Genomic DNA, 22,267 nt, shown 5'->3' on the forward strand with positions numbered 1-22,267 from the left:
TATTTTGAAAAATAACCCGATATTTTATTGCGGAGTACGTCCTTACTTTCCTGTTGAGCTTCATTTGCTCTGTGCTGATTGATGCGTTGTGCTCCGGTGTCCGCCAGAAATAGAAGCCTTGCGTATATCTGGCGGAGGGCACCGGACTACCGCAGCTGGGAAGGAGCAGACACGCACCACAGCGGACCCGGTGGAAATTAACACATAAACTAAACTGGAAACCTATCAGCTCCGGTGACGCGGCGGAGACATAACGCAGCTGAGCCGCATCCAGTGGAAATTGGGGGTTAGGCGATTATTGCGATTTTATTTATATATAACTTAAGAAACAAATAATCTGTAAATATGTACACCTTCATGAGAACATTATGTATAAAATATATATTTTATTGGCATATTTTACAGTCAAAATATTGGCTTTAACATGCCATGTGCCAACAACTTAAAATAAAAAAATAACATACAATCTGGCTGTGGCTTTTAAACCAGCTTTGACTTTAGTGCAACTTAACTGAGGTATAAGCCTAGAACAACAAGTAAATGCAGAAAGTTAGTACTTTCTTTTTAGATTTTATTGAAAAAACACAAGCTGGTCAACATGCTCAGGTTTCAGCACTTCTTTGTGCAGTTACAATGTCTCCTGCAGTTGAAAAAACTCGTGCCTGGGATACAGAGTAATCGCTGGGCTACAGAGGAGGATAAGCTCCCTCATGTTCCCTCCACCAAGTGAGAGGATCACCATTCAGGGGCAAAGGGGACTCCATCCTAAACATCTTCACCTCATTTTCAGCATTGTTTCTTCAGCAGGCTGGGCCGTGTGCTGCCAACTAGTGAGCGGTTAAAGAAGTGGGCTTGTAACCAGACAGTTGCAGGTTCAAATCCACCATCACTGTGGGACCCTATGCAATTCCCTTAGACATAATTGCTTCCAGGACTCTCTTAAAAAAGAGATTAATCTCAATGAGACTTTCCTGGTTAAATGAAGGTAAAAAAAAAATCGATATGGATTAATTTTGAATCGATACGAGAATCGTGCGATTTATTGCCGAATCGTTTTTTTTGCTTTCCAACCCTAAATGAATTATGAAACCATCAAGTATTACAGGTCTTGAAAATTTGTATAACAGTTCAATCAAGGAGGAATAAGAATTAACTACTTAACCTTTTATCATTGCATTCAAAGAAAGACAAGTGCCTAAATTATTTTAATCAACTGTTCTTTTATATGATCATCTATTATGTACAGTAACCAATAAAGGAAGCTGCATTAAATAGCAGTAAAATTGTATTTCTTTGAAAAAGACAAACATTGGCTGATAGCAATAACTAATGCAAATTGATGAATCTCTGGCAAATAGTGTAATCAGGATCTAATATTAGTCATATTAATAACGCATCAAATTTATAGAGTTCTGTATTTGGGAACTCAAAGCCACTTTACATAAGACAAACACAAAGAAAGAAAGAACGATTAATAATGATTGCTAACTTTGCTAAATCTTTAACTCACAACATGATACAATAGAAAAGACAAAAGAAGTCTACCTGTTTTTTGTATTTTATTTTAATTTTTAATTTAGTTCATGTTTGAGTCGTTTGAACTGGAAAAACTTTGCAGGCTGAGAAAGCACAACTTCAACAAACTGCTATCAAAAATAGACAAAAATAAAATAGACAGGGAAAAAAAAAATCTCTTCAGAAACAATAAAGAACCTTGACAAATGGACAAACTTGCCAATTTCATTAGCAGGACGAATAAACATAATTAGAATGAATGTCATTCCACAGGTTTTATTTCTATTTCAGTGCTGCATACCCATCCTAATTAACAAAACATTTTTTAAAAGAACAGAACCTATAATCTCCAACTTCTTCTTTTGGAATAGAAAAAAAAAATTAGAGAATTAAGAAAGCCTTCCTACAAAGACCAAAACCACAAGGTATGGGTTTGCCTTGTTTTCGGCTTTACTACTGGTCTTGTAATATCCGTGCTATATCACTGTGGAAAGATACAGGGGCCACTGTTTGGGTAAGGATAGAAAATCAGAGCCGTCTTCCCTGCTCGTTAAAGGCAATATTATACTCGGCTGTGCCAATAACAATGAAAACTGGTAATTCAGTGGTTTCTCATTCCGTAAAAAATTTGGGCACAAATCAGAAAACACTTTGAATGCAAAGAAGCTTCCAGACTCATCCCTATTACTAATAATTACACATTCATCCCTTCTTTGTCAGGATCATTATTTCATCAAAGGCACCTTAAAAGAATACGTTCTGTAAAAGATTTGTTTGTGAATAAAACATGCCCCTCATTTAACCAACTAAAAAAATATATATAATTTACACAAACTACTTGCAGATTCAAAAGTTTAAGACCACATTCCCATTCTTTCCCAACCAGCCTCCTATCATCAGAACCTTTGAGGAAAGGCTCCATATCAAGGCTTTATATTAAACTGTCAGAGTTGGATAATATCACCACTCTCCACCACTTCAAAAGAGCCTGGGAAGAGGACTTAGGAATGGAAATTACTGAGGAGCAATGGACAAATCCCCAAGCCTACGTTCATTCCTCTTCAGTGTGCGTAAGGCACGGATTGATCCTGATCCACTGATCGCATTGTTTGGGGTGAAGCCTGCATCAAGAGAACTCACAAAATACCAACACAATGTGGTATTGTATGTGACACTACTAGCACGGAGATTGAGTCTGCAACACTGGAAGAGTAAAGCTCCTCCTACAAACCAGGCATTACTGAAAGAAGTGATGAAACTTTTACAAGTGGAGAAAATAAAAATTCTATTGAGAGGAAAGGTAAACATTTTCTATTTAATCTGGTAACCTTTTATAGACTACTTTAATAACAATAAGCCCATAATAGAAAAACATTAAACAGTTTGTTATTCACTCCCCCCCTTTTTTATTTTTATTTTCTTCTATTATTCATTCATGCCTTTTATGTGTGTATGCATATGTATGTATATGAATGTATGTACAGTATGTGTATGTTCATATGTATACATATATTTATGTTTTATTTTATTTTTTACTAGTTTTTGTATGAATGCAACGCCAACATTTGAATGCATAATCTAACAATCAAGCTGTACTTTTGTACCAGTATGTTTCTGAAAATTGAAATAAAAACAGTTGGAAAAAAAATATACTGTGTATATACATATATATCTTTTCAGGCCCCATTTTCACTTAGACGATAAGAAGAATTTAACACCATCCTGTAATAAAGACAGATATTGCACATTATTTCCATCGTGAACAAACACTTACATGTTTAGATGAGCCTCTTCCTTGTGAGGACGTCCAGCTTCCGTCTATCTTGTCACTAAAGCCATCGGTCCACTGAAGGAAACACACAACAAGAAGATGGTATCATATCATTCTGAAGAGGTAATCAGAGCAAACCTAAACAAATAAACAAAAAATAAACATCATAGCAACATTTAGAAAAGGTACATTATGTGTGTTCATTTATAGCAATCATATAAAATATGATTAATTTAGTCTGCATGGTGCCCTAACTATTCATTCATTCATTCATTCATTCATTCCTACTCTGTATACACGAGTTATCATGTACAGCAGGGGTATCAACTCATTTTAGTTCAGGGGCCAAATACGGAGCAGTTTATCTTAAATGAGCTGCATATTTTAGGCAGGAAATTTAGTAATTAAATAATTATTGTGCTCTAGTTTGCACTTCCAAATATAAATAAATTATAGAATATGTAGAGCACTGATAATTTCAAAGTGACAGATATCAGTCCCTGCAGGATCTTTACTTTTAATGTATTTGATTTTGTGACCCATTTTTATGTAATTTGAGGAAATTTTGTAGGATAATTTGAAGAAAATTGCAGGATTTTGGTAAAATGTAGAGGTTTTTTTTTTTTAACAATTTGACAATAAAAATGACTGCCATCATGTGATACAGTATAAGCATGGGGAAAATGTGAGCCCTGCTAATATTGTGGAGTTTCATTGAATTTGTGTATTAATTGGAGATATCTAGTTGAGATATCGACAACTGAATTAGTTGGTCATTCACTGATAATGATTCATGGTTTCTCTGACTTTTTCACTTTCTGCTGTGGGCCGAATTGGATGCTCTAAAGGGCCGGATTTCGCCCCCAAGCTTTGAATTTGACACATGTGATATACAGGGTATCTCCAACTCTACGTGTTTTTAGACAGTGGGATGAGGTAGGAAGTTGACTAAATACATTCAGTACAGAGAGGACATGTGGATTCCACACAGAAAGATAGCAGGTAACCATCCCAGGAGTGAAACCCAGGGCCTTCTTCCTGTAAGGCCGAGATGCTAGCCACTGCACCAACACTATTATTTCAGAAAAGCCTAATCAGACAATCTACACAGTGAGTCACTGACCTGCGGCACTTTCCCATTGTTTTCCATGTCCAGGTCACCTTCTGCCTTGTCTCCCAGAATCCCCTGCACCTGGTATTCCAGCACATAGCTGTCAATGAAGCGCTCGAGCTCCTCTATCTCCTGAGAGCGGGTGCTCCCGGCCTCAGACGATGCAGACGCTACGGAAGAGTTCTCCATGGCAACTAGTGCTGTGATGTGCAGGGAGAGAAGACGGGAAGGGAGGTAGGAGCGTGACCTGCGGAGGGAGGAGAATTCAGATACTGAGAGAAGTGGAAATAACAGCGTTACACAGATCATTCATTGAAAAAGCGATTCAAAAGGTCTTTGTTTACATTAACTTTCAGATGAATTTACTAACATGGCTGTTTGCAAATCAATGTCTAAGTACTAACTATTGTTCCAGGCAAAAAAAAAAATCACAAAAGTAGACCAGGAAGTTTTAATGTCACCACCTCTTCATGTTTGTTTTCCTGTCCCTACCTTGTACATTCTCTCTCTCTCTGTCCTCTCAGTGCTAGGGAGAGATCACCTGATCCCCGGTCAGCAGGGAAGCAGCTTCCTCCCTGTGGGTCTATGGTTACTAAGCTCCTTTACATCATGGCTTGATCACTAGCCATGCAAAGAGGATTTATGGCTGGAGCACACAGAATAGTATCTGCTGAGCCCTGGGGACGCACCAGGGAGTCCTGTGCATTTGCAGCCAACAAGGTCTAAAGCCTTTGTTTTGGTTTAAGCTACAGGTCTATCTAAAGCCATGGTCATGGAGAGGGGTGTGTCCCAAAGAAACTCTGTCCCTCTTCATACACGAGGCAGACCTTACGAAGAGCTGTAAAACTGGGATTTACAAGGAAAAACATTCTACAGCATATTTCCACTGTTGTTCTTTTGCTTTACATTTCCAGCATCTGCTCAGTACACTATGTAGGAAATTCATATGTGTGCGTACTTCGTATAGTTGCGATAATTCAAGTGGACAAGCTCCATCTTGTAGTGTCTTGTACTGATCGTCGAGATCACTACGTGTGCCCATTACAAGACAAAACATTGTCTGTAACGGTAGGGCCCTAAAAAAATCTTTATTTTTTCCCAAATTCCATGTTTTCCACTTAAATTTTTTAAATTCCGTTTTTTTCAAAATATTGATCATTTTTTGAAAGAAAATATAAGCTTTTAACTCCTGTGAGGAAACAAAATAAATACCAATAAATTAAAAAAACACATAATTAAACAAATGTATGACAAAAATAAAGTAAGATATAATTAAAAAGTAGATATAAGTTGCAGTGACATGGATTATTCTGACTGCTCCTTTTTAATTATTTATATGTCATAAAAAGATGTATGAGAACAGCAATAATGTCACCCAATTTTTTCTCAGGGATCAATGGTTTCCTGAATCTGAGCAGGTTAAATGATTAAGTTTTGATCAACTTAGTTTAAATTAACCTAATTTAAATTATCCTATCTTCTGTAGCTCTGATGAAATGTAGTTAGAATGTAACATTCTAATAATATTGCTCCAACTGACTTTTATTTTGTAAACTGGAAGTTCCCACTGAAATGATTGTACCTGAAATAGCTTGCTGACTGTGAATGTGTACCTACGAGGCACAAACAAAAGAACTAAAGGACAACACGGACTGAGTTATTCTTAGTTAGCCAGGCACAACAGTTCGAACACCGAGCAGGGGAAGAGGATTAAAGCTGATCACGTTCTCACAGAGCACCGCTGGGCTACATGAAAAACGGACGGAGCTTTACAGGCACAGCAAAGTTAAACGGGCAATGGTGGCTCTGTATTTAGGAGTAAGTGATGATTTACGTTGTTTTCAGACAGTATTTGTGGTGGTTTAGGTGGAGGTTAATGCAACCAGGACAGGAGGGGGGAGGGCGATGCACCGATTAAGCGGTCACCATAAAAAACTTTCCTTGCCCCACGATGATGGCGTTTCATGCCGATTCTGTCCATTTCTATGTTTAACAGTTTTCATTGGTCAATTCTGTGATTCCGTCCGCGATTCCGCAATTTTATAGGGCCCTATAATGGCAGCATCAGAGCACGTGGGAGGCCGCACAACGTTTAATATTAATATTAGCCTAACCATTAGGAACAAGTGTATCGTAGTGTATCATGTTTTTCCTGCAGTCTGTGCCTTCTCCTTGTCCGCCGCTCTCTTTTCTTTTCAGGTGTCTTGATGTCAGAGCTGGAGGTTCCTGCTCCTGAGGTTCGTGGCTCAACTAGTCTGGGACACTCGGATGGACTATCGTATCGTATTCTGTTCGCCCTTCTGTTCACTAACCCCAACCAGTCAAAGCGGATGGCTGCCACCTGTGAACATGGTTCCACTGGAGATTTCTGGAGAAATCTGGAGAGAGTTTTTTTCTTCCCACTGTCGCTAAATGCTTGTTCATGTGGATCTCGTTGGGTTCTTTCTTTCTTACTATGGACTAAACACAAAACACATCTACACAAACAGTGGCAATCACATCTTTAGTTGCCTTAGTTTAGCCTGTATCGAATTCACAAATCAACCCCATCATATGTATTTACTGTGGACACATACAGAAGCACCGGAAAAGTAGACATGGGAAGGCATCCATATTACTAATGAAGCTACTACTTCTGGATTATGGATATACAAATACACGTCATCAATGCCGAACAAACATTATTTTCATCCACACAGTCAAGTGTCACACATGAAAACCAACTAATGTCTTTCACAAGAATTTTTTTATTCTACAAATAAAATAGCTAAAGTTGGGTGCAGAAAATTAGCATAACCCCTCAATAAATTATCATTATTACACATGAAGCTGTGCGAACAATATAATCATACTAAAGTTACATCCTATCATGCAACCTTATTTACATTATTCTTGAGACCATGAATTTAAAAGTATAGCAGCACATTGACAACAACCAAATTGTAATTTGTGTATTTTTAAAAATAAGTCAGTAAAAAAACAGTAAAGACGTCACCTTTTATCCTGAAGTGACCGTCTATTACGGTATTATTGATTCAATTACTTTGTAATCAAATAATCAATTATTTATTGGAGGAAAAAGGACTCCGTTGTTTAGCTGGGTATCTATGCTAGTTGCCAGTAACAATAGTTATCGGCACTCTGATGTCTGTACAGGGTAAGGATATAAGAGGTCAGTGGGTTCTATATTGTCACATGATTAAATCAATAGGTCAGAAATCACAAGGTAATGGGTGTTTAGTTTCAATGAGCTGACGTAATCTAATACCAATAGCACATAGTTTCCTTCTTGAGGCACAGCCGCAATGAGCAAAATCAATGAGGCTGGTGTCAGCTGAGCTTGAACCCATGATCTCCATTCTGTGAGACTATCACACCTCTGAAAACGGTACTAAGGAATCCACACAAAACTGAGCTCGAGAATAAAAGATTCCCTTTGATAACCCTAGACTTAAAGGGAACATATGCTAAATAGACTTTTTTAGCCCTTGAATGCATTTTGTTGTATATTTAGAGTGTTTAGAAGTACAGAAAAGTTCAAATTAGTCTGTTCAGGTGCTCCGTTGATATCTTTATATTCTGTTTTGGTCATATTTTTCAATCTGTTTCGATTTTTCGATTCTCTATTACGTTTTTTGAACAATAACGTCACAGTATTTGCAGCGGAACTGCCAAATTAGGACATCGACTCCAGGCCCAACACTTCGAGCAATCCGTCATTTTTATTTCTCGCTTTTATTTTGTAGTCCAAGCTCAATGCCGAAGTTACGAGAGGAGAAATCAAAATGTTGGGTTGTTGGATGTAGTAACCCACACGCTTCAGTACACCGTCTCCCAGCATCAGAACCTTTTCGAAGTGCCTGGTTGAGTTTTATTTTTCACGGAAATGTACCCACATCTGTGGGTAAGGTCATTTTTGTGTGCGCGAAGCACTTCAAGGATGACTGCTTCGCCAGTATAAAGAAGGATTTGCCGAAGGACTTTGTCTGATTGAGGGTTCAATTCCTTCTATCTTTGGAGACGACGAACAGAGCACTTCAATAAGCTGTAAATAACGCTAAAAAGTGTGATGATAAGACGTCCCTGTCATTGTTTTGTTAGCATTAGCAGTTGCACCGTCTTCATATGTTAGCGCTGTGTGCTCGTTTTAGAAACTTGATGATATGGCCTACGTGGTTTAATTTAAGTCTAAAGTTTTCATTAGTCAATTCATTTTGCCGTTTTTGTCTCCGAAAAGACTGGATTAAAATGCATTTTGTGACGTTAGCGTGGCGCTAGCATTAGCTCGGTGCTTGTGTTAGCTCACTTGTTAGGGTTCTGCAGGTTCATCATCTTCATTTTCATCTCGCTCCGCCGGGTCCGACTCTGGCTCGAACATGTAAGGCTGGATGGACAAGTCTTCCTTGTTGACATTTTGTAAATAACGTGTGAATAAACATTTTTTGCGCCGCTATACAATCGTATCTCTTCTATCAAACTACAAAAATGGCCAAACAGGGTGGAGTTGAACCGAGTGTCACCGCTGCAACCTGGAGAGGGGGTGGGGTATTAAGTGTCTCATTTGCATTTAAAGAGACCGCACCAAAACGAGTTACTCTCAGAAGCACATCAGAAAAGGGGTAGAAAAGGGGCCTGTGGAGCTATAATAATGAGGAATTCAGACCCAAGCATTGCAGTTCCGCTTTATATAGACCACAACTGTATGATTTATATGTAAAAAGGAAGGATTTAAAAGCATGATATGTCTCCTTTAAGGAAAAACTAAAGAGAAACCATGCTGCATCGTAATAAAAGGCCAAAAATTAGATACTGTATGCTATGAATTTTAAATAAGTGATGACTGTTGTCTCTATAATTATCTCATCAGTGATGTAAAAGCTGCGGTATGTAGAACCTGTGCGATACAAACAATAATAATAATAATAATAAATCAGTTTTATATAGCGCTTTATCATAGACACTCAAAGTCGCTTTACAGAATTAAGGCATTATTCTTTCACTCTACACTTAGTGGTGGTAAGCTACAATTGTAGCCACAGCTGCCCTGGGGCAGACTGAAGGAAGCGAGGCTGCCATAGTGTGCCATCGGCCCCTCCGACCACCACCAACACTCACTCACACACTACATTCATACTAGGCAATGTAGGTGAAGTGCCTTGCCCAAGGACACAATGACAGATACCACTGGGGTGACTGTCTCCCATCCAACTACTAACCAGGCCCAGACGTGCTTAGCTTCCGAGATCTAACGGGATCGGGCAATGACAGGCTGGTATGGCCACAAACAACAACCACGCTCCCCTCTCCCTGTTTTGAAACCGAACATCCCTTACCGGTATCCTCGTAAATGCGCACAACTGTGGAGCGACTTTTTTCTCTACAGAGACTAGTGACAAATGTAGGAACTTTATATTGTGTGATTGGAGAGTTTTCTGGTGTTTTAGATAAAGACTAACAGGAATGCTCGTATCACTCTGTAGTTACTGCAGTGATCCCTGCTGCAGGTCAGACTCACATCACTCCGCATCCAGGCTACAAAACGAATTGCGTCTGTTGTCTCCAACTTGGATATGCTTTTCTGATACTATTTAACCTGTCTGTTCTCGCTCTCCCTCTGAAACTAGTATGTGCGCAGTCACGAAGGTTATGGAGTCTGTTCCTCCCGAGTATGTTTAGGACTTTCAACTGTTGCTTAACCACATCGGTCTTTCTTTTCCTTCTTGCTTTGCCATGTAACCGTTGTGCCTAATGCCACAATGGTAACTTCTCCTTCTGGAATGTCCACCATTGTATTTTACTACAGAGGACGGGAACATACGTCAACTTTAGTCGGTCAGCCAATAGTGACACCGCAAAACAGCTCTTGGAGCACTAGGTTTGTAAAAAGATCTCCGGTTTGCTGAAAAGTCGCGTCTCGCTCAAGGATTTCTAAACCTCATATTTATACAAAGTTAAGAGAAGCTGTAAAAGTTCAGTTTCCTCTCAGAACACTTTATACAATCTGCTCAAAGATGGGTTTTTGACCAAATGAAGCCAAAACTTGCATACTATAGCTTTGACAGAGCTGAACTTTTCGCACTGAATCTAGATGAAGCCCAGTTAAATGTGTTGCCCTTGACATGTTAATGTAGCATTACAGCCTGGGGGCAAATCAGTGTCAATAGGTATTGATCACATCCTTCCAATAGATTGCTTCTAGTTTTATAGAATTAACTACATAGCTTTGCCGTCTGTGGGTTAAGATCAAACCCACAGACATTCAATACTGGATTCTTCCTGACCTGCATTCTGTGAAATCTCCACTCACTGTGCTGTAAGAAGAGTGAGTCTTTCTGCTTTGAAACCATTATATTCGAGCAAGTTTGATTTCCTCCAGAGTGGGACACATTCTCACAGATAAGAAACAACAAACTGATCCACCACCACCTCTGTAAGATGAGGGAGGAGGAAGAAGCGGCTGGGAGGGGATTACTGGATTTTAACTGACCTAGACAAAGAGACCTAGACCTTAACAGGCAAAGTCCATGGTCACAAGAACAAATATTATAACAGGTTATAATTCTCACACCATGCCTATAGGGACATCCCGTGTGAAGTCACGCCATTTGGAGCAGCCATTTTGACGATCTACAAGTAGTCACTATCATGCCAGATTGATGTTGTGCTGTTAAATGCCATCAGATTCGTGATCCTACTAAAGGAATATCTTTATACCGTATCGCAAAAGAAACAAAACGAAGAAGCAAGTGGCTGGTGTTTGGTTCCAACTCAACACACGCGGCTTTGCAGTGTTCATTTTGGATCCGGTAAGTGGTCCCCTCAATGGCCAATGAATAATTTCTCTGTGAGTTTGGGACTTAATGTTATAAATTCACTGTTACCATAGAAATCTGCAATGTTTCTGTGCCGTATCAAACATTCAACATAACGTTAGCTTGTCGTTGGCCAGACACATCATGCTACCAATTTTCCGATTTTTTTTAATGTATTTTTTTGATTTAAAGATAAAATCAATTGTTAATCAAACGTTTGGCTGTCGCCCTTTATGATAAAAAAAAAAGACTGCGCTTTATGTCACGGTTGTAATGGTGTATGGTTGACTACTATTTCTTTAGCAGTGAAAAAAACCTACCAACATTAGCTAGAAACAGAAAAAAAGAGTAGAGAAGAGAGCCGTGGAACAGCTCAGTTAGCTACAGAGTCACGACTGGTAAGTCAGTGTCTGTTTTGGTAATTGCATTTTCCGTTCAGAAAATGAAACTGAAAAACAAAATACGAGTGATTATTTGATTTCCGTTTTCATCAGAGTCAAAAATGGATAAACAAACAATTAAAAATCGGTTGATTTTCAATTTTTGATTCTAAAACCATATCAAAGTAAATACATGCAGCTGAACAACGAAAAACAGCGAGACTATGGCTGTGTCTTGTTTGTTTTTGCCCTGCAGATATTCACAATCCTATAGTTCTAATACATGGTTTTTAAGTATTAGTAGTTAACTCTCATACTTTGCAATCATCCCAGGCTGCACAGTGTACACACACATTTAGGTTTCCTCCCATGTGTCAAAGATAAACATAACCTCTGTGAAGTGTCCACAATGCAAACATCTCTGATGAGCTTTCATTGGAGTTTTCCAGACCCTACTAATAAATCATCTGACAGCATTAGTGACAGTGAGAGTCAAGTTAGCAGTTTTTGAAAAATTTAATTTGACAGTTTGATAAGTACTTGTTTGTGATATCGGTACTTGAATTACAGTTATTTACCAAACTTGTTCTCGCAAGTTAAAAAAAAAATTAAATAAATTGTATTTCATACCATACTGTATCGCAATATATATTGTATTGTTTAGTATCGAGATATATATTGTATCATTACACACAAGAAGAAAAAGCTGGAAAATTTGATTTTATTTAATTTACTTCTTTTCAATTTTATACAACCTCAAGCCAGATTATTGTGGATTCTTTGAAACTGCAATTATGACCATAATATTATTAATACATATTATTATTTTATTTAAATCTCAACACTTTACATAGGGATAAAAGCACAATAAAGTAAGTTAAATCACTCGTAGCATTATGTTCAATAGTGGTGTGTCAAAAATATCGATACTACGATATATCACAAGATTTTGTCTTGCTGTAAGTTATCGATACACAGGTGCCAAATTTCGATTTTTTAAAATTAATTTATTATATTGCAACATAGAAAACATGACGAAAACAATATGTATGAATATATATACAGTATATATATATATATATATAAACACATGATACACAGAGATAATGTAGTATATACACAGTACAATGAGACAATAGGTGAGGAGTGGATATTTATGGATATTTACAAATTTACACAGTGTGTGTGTGGTGTGTGTGTGTGTGTGTTAAGTATACACTTTGTTACATGGCTGTCATTCATGTGGATTTGATTGACAATGTTTTGTAATTCCTGTGAAATGGTACACAGATACTGCATGTGTAGCATGGATGAAATTTCTAGCAATATATTGATTATCGCAGAATCACTGTATCGTGGGCAAAATAACATGATATAGAAATGATGATTGGTCAATTCTACATGCTGACATGAATAATGATAATGTGGCGGTCAGAACAGTCACTTTTTTTGGCCCACTGTGATAGGAGTCACATTTGATGTGATCTTTATCAGGTAGTAAAAAAAAAGTTTGGACATATCCAGAGGCGTATCCTGGACTCAGATATACAACATTATGTTCCTTCTCAACAAACAACATTGTTAGTCCACCACTATAGGTCATACATATTGTTTGCAAGGTATCTGCCCTAATGTTCAACTAATGATAATAACTTACTGTACCTGTTGTTGCCTTTTGTTTTTTTAATAATATAATTTTCTTGCTTTGCAGTTTTATTTAAATTTGGTAACTTAGCCAGAAAAGACACAAATAATACTTTATTTGCGCTGACTCTGACATAGCTTCTAATGTGGTTACACAACAACCAAGAAGTAAGAAGCATAATCCTCACAACCCAAACAAAGTAGAGCATGAGACCCAGACTTCCCAGTAGGAGTTTAAGACGGTGCCCTCACCACATGCAGAGAGTGCTGGTAATACTTTTAATCTGCTCTTCTACTCAGTAGAGGTAAACAAAACTCACGTTTCAGTTCAAATGTGTGGTGGAGTTTACTCTTTTTGAAAGGAAGAAAAACTACACAATACATATGACTTAAAGTACTTACTTGTGGACAGATTTTTTTTAATCAAGAAACTGTGCTAAAACATATCTAAATTATTATATAAATTAAGTTATTATTTAAAGCCTTATCATTCAAAGAAGTGCCTTGTTCATTATATTTGCATTTAACGCATAGTCAAAGCATTTAATGTAACTGGATCCATTTAAATATTTATTTGTGTATCACATTTGTTTATTTTGGGTGTGTTTTATTTGGAAACTTAGACATTTTGCTCACAGTGTGCAAAAGAAACATTGATGCATGGAATATATTTATTAATTTTGGCAACAACACTATCAGAGGCTCTGAGTAAGCAAGGTACAAACCAATCAGATAAAGAGAGAGGATCATAGGACTATTTTGGAAAATAATCTAATTGCAATTTTTTTCCTCAATATCGCGATAGCAATTTCATTTGCGATTATTTTTTCAAGGTCCTCTTCTCATGTATTTTTCAACAAATATAATCAACGTAATGTGTTCGAATAAACAATATGATATGTATTATACATAAAATGTTCTTTCTTACAGGCTTGGCATATGTTAAGATAAAGGAAAATGAAGCATGAATTAATATTTAAGACAGTTTATTTATCTACTTAAATTACAGTTGTAAAGTTAAATACTTTGAGTTGCAGTCTTGTAAGCATTCACCACAACAGCGTAACAAAATTCTACAAAACAGAATTAAAAACTAAAGTGCAGGAAAAGAAAGGAGAACAAATGTGTTTAAAGAAATACCGTAAATCAAAATCCCAATAAACACAAATAAAACAAGTGTTTTTTCTTATTAAACCTCAAGAATATATTATATTCACTCAATAACAGCAGCATACATCACATCACTCTATCGCCTACTTTGCTTTGAGCTGCTCCGCTCGCAAGTCACATGGTCAGAATCAGATTTTTTAAATAAATCGCACCATTTGCGCTTAGGAAATCTAATTTTATCATATTGTGATATTCTCGTAAATGCATTTAATTGTTCAGCCATAGTGGATCATCAACACTTTTACAACTTTGGATTAAAGAAACTGTTCAAAGACCTTTTAGCAGTTTTTAGCGAGATTTCCTACAAATGTGTAAAATCTGTGTTAAAAGGTCAAACAATAGCATCATTGTCTCTCTTTGTGTCCCCATTTTTAAAAACCAAAGCATGTGTACCGGCTCACATGGCTCACAGAGAGGGTGACACATCAAAGGCCTCTAAGCTGAGCAGAAAGGAGAATGGACAAAAGTAAAGCTAGGGTCATTGTCACAACAAATAGCTCTGATGACAAAAGCTTTAGGTGCAGAAAGACCTAAACTGTAAAGGTTTTTTTTTAAACATAAATCCATATACTTTTCTGTGTCAAAAGAAAAGTGTCTTTCAAAATAAAAGACAAGTCCATTATGAGAGACATTAAGTATTTATTTATTTTCAACCAGCTGTTTCCGACCCACCCTGTACAGGTCCGCGACCCACTTTTGGGTCCCGACCCACCAGTTGGGAATCACTGCAATAGAGGATACACATGGTGGAGAACATCCACACAACAACACAGCTAACAACATAACATTAGCAACAGTTTCTACTGAAAGGAAGCTAATGCTACTAACACCTTAATATGAGGTGCAGATATTACACATAGTGCGTGTGTATTTCCTGACACTGAGGGCGGAGTTTGCCACCACAATCATTGATCACATCAGTGCAGCTCTTACTAGTGCTGGGAATGCAGGTCACAGCAATGATGATAAAGCACTCAACTCAACTTTATTTCTATAGCGCAACTTACTAAATACAACCATATAGGTTTGAGTTAAGAATGCAGCAGTGTCACCTGGCAACCACTTTAACATGAAAGAAGACACAAATACTATGGTTGACTTTAAATTATTAAAGATTCCTCCTTAAAAATAATCGACTTGAGGCTGGGTTCAAATGTTCCATAATTGAAGCTGAATTGTGGAAAAAATGTGGCTGACATAATCAATCACAAAACTTTGGCTGTGTTTGAAATGTCATACTCCATAGTATACGCTACAAATTCAATGAGTTTACTGTACACTATTAGTATGATTTAGAGCTGGGCAAAAAAAATGATTGATCGAATTTGTAGATAAAAACGATTTTTATTTTGCAAATTAGAGTTTCACCACAGCTATTTCGCACTTTTTCGCGTTCCGTCCTTGTGGGTTACCGTAGTGCGATGTGAGCCAGCCCCCTCTTTGTTTACATGTGTTTACCTTTTGAGTAGGCTATATGTGTGCCACGGGCATGTTTAATTATTTATTCACACTATGCTGAGATGCTAAGGGAAGAGATTTTTTTGTAATTGTAATATATGTTGGAAAAAATGTCACCATCTCATTTCTTAATCAGAAAATTGAAGCTACTGTGAAGTTGCTGTTGCACTTTTGCTTAAACCTGGGTTAAAGCTTGAAATTGTTGAATGACAGAGCCTCATTTACTTTTTATTTTGGGATTGTTCTATGCATTTTAACTCTTGAGGACAATCACAAAAATAAAGTTGCACTTTTGACAATATATCTGATGTCTGCAGTCATTTTGGAAAAAAAAAAAAAAATCGAAAATCACATTTTTCTTTAAAAAAAAAATCGGAGATTTTTTTTTTAGGGTACATCGCCCAGCCCTACATTATACCTCTTCAAATAAATGTATTACCTTTAGTTTTTGACACAATATTTTGCCGAGGATAATCCCAATTATTAAGGTGAACTCTAGAAGAAGAACAGGACACCAGCTGAGCCGGAGTTACCACTTGGAGGATGACTGCATTAGCATAACTCTACAGTGTTTTGTTTGTTTACCACAGAAATGTGGGCATGGTTAACCATTTCTTTTCTGACTGTGACGAGCATCCATTTATGTGTGAGAAATTTTGCAAATTTGACATCCAGGTGAGAGTTACTTATGTCTTGTTTTAGCTTTGGGACTTGTGGCCACATGTTAACATTCCATTACTTCAGTAAAGTCACTGGGATGCAATCAGTGTGTGAGCATCAAGCATCTCAGGAATGTCCTGAAACCAACTGGAGGTACATATTACCCAGTCTGAGTCATGTGTACTTAACAACTGGGCCTAGTTAAAACGATCTACAGAACTCTGACCATCCTGCTCCTGAACTCAGTTCCCAGAGGCCAGTGATGATAATGTATTTGATCCCACATTGAAACTGTAAATGTAATCTCATCATCTGGAATTGTGTCAAGTGGTTAATAAATAAGTTAATACTGTTAAATTTTGGATTTCCTGCACCCACATTGAGATTTAAATATTGTGTTTGAGCTGGAAAACATTGTTGTTTGCAGATCTGAGGCTGAAAATGATTTGCCATTATTCAAATTGTTGTACAAATAAAGATTTGGGAGTGTTTGATTTAGAGTTTTTTTTTTCCTATTCCTTGTAAAAAAAAAAGTCATACATTTGCTAATAATTTGATGATTAAAACAAACCCTGTGATATTTCTTCTTTTCCTAAAATACAGGAAAAAGTAGAAAATAAAATACTATTATTTTGTGGCTTAAGGAGTATTTTTAAGTACACAAACATTCACTTTCTGATTTTTGTTTGTTTGCATAATTTCCCTATTTACCTTCAGATTCAATTTATAATATAAATGAATTTTAAAGCACTTTATAACCTTTCCTTTCTTACTTTGTGAAAACTGTTTATTTGTGACGGTGGCAGATGCCATCATAGTAGGGTGACCCTCCTAATATTCTCCCTATTTCACTATTAATTTTAATCATTCCTAATGTAGTCCATAGAGCAGTAGTTCCCAAGTTTTTCACACTCCCGTACCCCTTCAAACATTTACCCTAAAGTCATGTACCTCCTTCTCCAGCACATTAAAGGAAAACATCATAACGTCATGTCATAAACAATGTAGCCCCACAGTAAAATGTGTCTCTGATTTTAATCTAACATGTTGAGGAATAATATATGATAAAATAATAATAATCTGTAAGCACAATAAAACATCTTATTCATAATTAGCGTATTTATTTTAATAATTAGCCTACTGGCATTTTCAGTGAGAAACAACAAAGAAAGATACCAGTAATACAACATATACAACGTATCACCCTGAAACTGTGAAATAAAACTCGCTACAACTTTAAAGAGAAGCGTAAGGTTGCGAAGATGCACAGAACTCTGCAGTGTTGGGCTGAATCTGAGAGTCTGAGTCCTAAATCCTTTTCCACACAAAGTCTTTTTCTGTGTTTTGTTTTCATGTTTGTCAAAGCTGAAAATGTGGTGGCAGAAGGTATCAAGCACGTCTCTTTTTGATGAGATTGTTTTATCACCACATATATAGGCCGATGTATCATTTGTGGCAGCGTATGGAGGCTCCTGAGTTCTTCTGACTGTTGGTCTGTTTATATTCTATTCACCAATGTTGTCCCACTGTTTTTAATTTTCATCAACATACCCCCTATGACTATTTGCATACCCCTGGGGAAGGGCAGGGCGACATGGACCAAAACTCAATATCTCAATATTTTTTCTCAAAATGACAATATACGATATAAATCTTAATCATTTTTATTTCAAATGAAGTTTGACCACAAAGACAATTCAGGGTTAAATTTACTGATGCAAAATGCCACGCAGGCACATCTATTAACAAACAGCAGCACAATATATGCCACTTCTGGCTTTTTCCCCTATAAGGGACAGCACGTGTGAGTGAGGGGTTAAGACTGCGTTAGGATGCACTCACTAATCCATCTAACTGTGCTTTTCATGCTCTTCTGAGAAGCAGTGAACGCAGCAACTCCTAAAACAAATATTCTAAAGTCAGTGTCTATCTGCACGTAGACGTATCAATATACTGACATTCTACCCGTACATAGTGCCCCTCATTGGCCAGTTTAGGTAACGTGACTAAGACGCTAAGTACTTGTACTTCTGTTTGCTATTAATACGTAGATCCTTTAAGTGTGTTACGAACATGCTACGTATTTATGAATTGTTGTAATCATACGTAGCGCCCCTTATTGGCCAGTACTTCTGTTTGCTATCAATATGTAGATTCCTAAACTATGTTACGGACTAACTGACCCTAACCCTAAACTATGTTACGGACTAACTCACCCAAACCCTAAACTATGTTACGGACTAACTCACCCAAACCCTAAACTATGTTACGGACTAACTCACCCAAACCCTAAACTATGTTACGGACTAACTCACCCTAACAATAAGCTATGTTACGGACTAACTAACCCTAACAATAAGCTATGTTACAGACTAACTAACCCTAACCTTAGCCATAAATTACGTTACGGACTAACTCACCCTAACCCACGTTATGGACTAACTCACCAAACCCTAAACTATGTTACGGACTAACTCACCCAAACCCACGTTATGGACTAACTCACCCAAACCCTAAACTATGTTACGGACTAACTCACCCTAACCCACGTTATGGACTAACTCACCCAAACCCTAAACTATGTTACGGACTAACTCACCCTAACAATAAGCTATGTTACAGACTAACTAACCCTAACCTTAGCCATAAACTACGTTACGGACTAACTCACCCTAACCCACGTTATGGACTAACTCACCAAACCCTAAACTATGTTACGGACTAACTCACCCAAACCCTAAACTATGTTACGGACTAACTCACCCAAACCCTAAACTATGTTACGGACTAACTCACCCTAACAATAAGCTATGTTACAGACTAACTAACCCTAACCTTAGCCATAAATTACGTTACGGACTAACTCACCCTAACCCACGTTATGGACTAACTCACCCAAACCCTAAACTACGTTATGGACTAACTCACCCTAACCCTAGCCATAAACAACGTTATGGACAAAGTCACCCTAACCCACATTATGGACTAACTCACCCAAACCCTAAACTACGTTATGGACTAACTCACCCAAACCCTAGCCATAAACAACGTTATGGACTAACTCACTCTAACCCACATTATGGACAAACTCACCCAAACCCTAAACTACGTTATGGACTAACTCACCCTAACCCTAAACATCTCAAGTGGATTTGAATTTCTTACCATCGCAAATTCGTACGTGTATCGCTTGTTCAACCATTTTTCACGGTAACGTCATCGGCCATGTACAAATAGCACCGGGGGATATCCATACGTCTAAGTACCGCTAGCCACTTTGTATTTTAAAACAAAACGAGCTATATATATATATATATATATATATATATATATATATATATATATATATATATATATATATATATATATATATATAGGTGTAGCTGAAGTTGTAATTTTCTATATCACCAAAATAGAAAACTCGATACATCTTGAAACTTTATAGATTGCCCAGCTCTACCCTGGAGGTACCCGTACCCCACTTTGGGAACCTAGATATAGAGCTGTTAGTTTTCCTATGAGTAAGAATAGACATCACATCAGTGCATGTGTGTGTCCTGACACTCTTTTGTTATGATAGTCAACAGCTGATCCAGGCTTCTGTCTGATCAACACTGTAAACTCACACACTGATCATTCCTTATGAATGAGTGAAAGGATCAATAGGAAGGATTTCATCATGTTTCAGGCTGATGTTGTGATTGTTTCCTGTGGCTGAAGGCCCGCCCCATGCTCTGTGATAAGGAACAACTGCATGGCAATGTGGACATTTATGACAGGACGTTGAATACTATTCATGAAAGTGAAGCATGGTGTTTATGTGACAGTAACAAAGCGGTGTCTGGAGTGAAGCGGACGGACACACCCGTCTGTGAGCCCGGTGTGTCCGCATGTCACCGGTAACAATGGTGACGCAAGCTTTGCGGCTAACCAGCCGGCTAACGTTGCTTATTAAGCTAGTGGAGTAAACTGTGAGCCACAAACTGCATATTTAAACCACTTAACATCAACCCTGATGCAACCACTGTTAGTACAAAACCATTAGTGACACACACTCAATTATGATGCTGCAAATCCCGGTCACGTTTACAGAACTGTTATTTGACAAGACTCCTTCAACCGTAAAACAACGCATTTTAAAGGCTCAAAATGTGATAAACCCTTACCTGAAGTAATCGTGTGATTCCTGGGGAACCCGGGATCAATCCCGGAGATCAAATCCGCCGTATCATTGCGGTGTTTGTCCCAAAGAAAGAGGGAAGAGGGGATTAGCTGGAAGTCCGACGTCCCACTCCGTGGAAAAAGGGAATGTAGGAATGTGACGTACAGTCCGCTCTGCTGGCAGCGCGCTGCATCCTGGGAAACTGAGTTCAGTTGTTATTGTGACCGAACACTTGTTATTACACAGTCTCCACACATAAACAAGGCTATTATAGTAATACAATCTATTTTCAGCATTCAAACGTACTATTCTATGATAAATGAGTTTATTAAAAATACTTATTTAATAAAAGCTATACAACCTCAGCTAAATATTTACTTAGTCTGAAACCTATTATATGGACCCTACTTTGCCAGTAAAACAGCAACCACTCTATAAAAAAAAAAGGAACCCTTAACAATTTTTAGTTTTCCAACCTTGAGGTCGTGACCCCATTTGGGGACGCCTGGAATTTAATTGGGGTAGCCTGAATTGTCTAGTAATTGATTAAAAATAAAATATTACTGATTGAAATATTTTTGTTATTATTAAATACCTATTATTATTAAATATTTTTTTAATTTAAAACAACACACAATCTTAAACAACTGTGTCTATACTTTCTCAACCGAAAATGCCGTATAAAAACATCTGAGATGGCGTAATATGACACTAATTACGTATTTGTAACGCTGTAACAAAAAGTGATCGGAAACTAATTTTAGAAAAAGAAGAAAAAAATGTCTTTGGGATTGACAGAAAATTGTGATATCGAAAAGTTGTCACGATCCAAAAAAAGGTTGGGAACCACTGCCATAAACCATTTTATATTTGTGGGTGTCAAAGGTTAATTTTCTGACTAAGCGTGCTTTAAGAAAATGACTGTATTGTGAGAAGTTTGCTGTTAAAATAAACACATTTTTTATATTATACCTATAATAATACAATAATTGACTTGTGCTCACTTGGTGTTACAGTAGCCTAGAATTGTACTTAAAAAAAGAATAATCAAATTATAGATCATGTTCATAATCCATACGACGGTATAACATGGTCATTTTATAATAAGTTATTTTTAATCATATGTTGTCCTTCACAAACCAAGCAAGAAGAAGAAAAAAGTAATAATTATGACAATAACTATGACCCCAGCAAGTTCATTTTGTCCTCTTTTTGTGAATAATATGTTAATGTGGCATTTATTCAGACCTTTTTCAGGAAATTTACTTTGAAGATCAAGTATCAGGAGATCAAAGTCAATTTCAAAGATTTATTTTTATTTTTTTTTTAAGTAATGAATGAATGAAACCTAAACATTATTAACTATGACCCCTTGTGGAAAATATGAAAAGTGCAAAAAGGAGTAGGACGAGCAGCTGTTCTGTGATGGAATAATTCATAGGTTTGCTTTATTTAGATAATAAAAAAAAAAATCTTGATTTAATGAATCAATCCATGTGTATTGACACATTTAACTTATTTTCACCAATAATGTCAAAAACTTGGAAAGAAAATGTAGAAACACAACATTCCATAATCATTTCA

The 22,267-nt window shown here is 37.1% G+C and overlaps 1 protein-coding gene across 1 annotated transcript in view; it reads right to left on the minus strand.

Moving 5' to 3' along the window:
• ctif (CBP80/20-dependent translation initiation factor) overlaps positions 1–20,838 on the minus strand; it is a 73,017-nt gene extending 52,179 nt beyond the window's left edge. The window contains exons 1-3 of the mRNA XM_028463372.1: positions 20,688–20,838; positions 4,410–4,644; positions 3,290–3,361 (exon numbers count right to left, since the gene is read on the minus strand). Of these exons, the coding sequence (XP_028319173.1) occupies positions 3,290–3,361; positions 4,410–4,586 (249 nt within the window). The 5' untranslated portion in view covers positions 4,587–4,644; positions 20,688–20,838. The remainder of the gene's footprint in view (positions 1–3,289; positions 3,362–4,409; positions 4,645–20,687) is intronic.
• Positions 20,839–22,267: the final 1,429 nt, after the last annotated feature.

The sequence above is a fragment of the Gouania willdenowi genome, chromosome 12 (genome assembly GCF_900634775.1).
Source record: "Gouania willdenowi chromosome 12, fGouWil2.1, whole genome shotgun sequence".
Lineage (NCBI taxonomy): Eukaryota > Metazoa > Chordata > Actinopteri > Blenniiformes > Gobiesocidae > Gouania > Gouania willdenowi.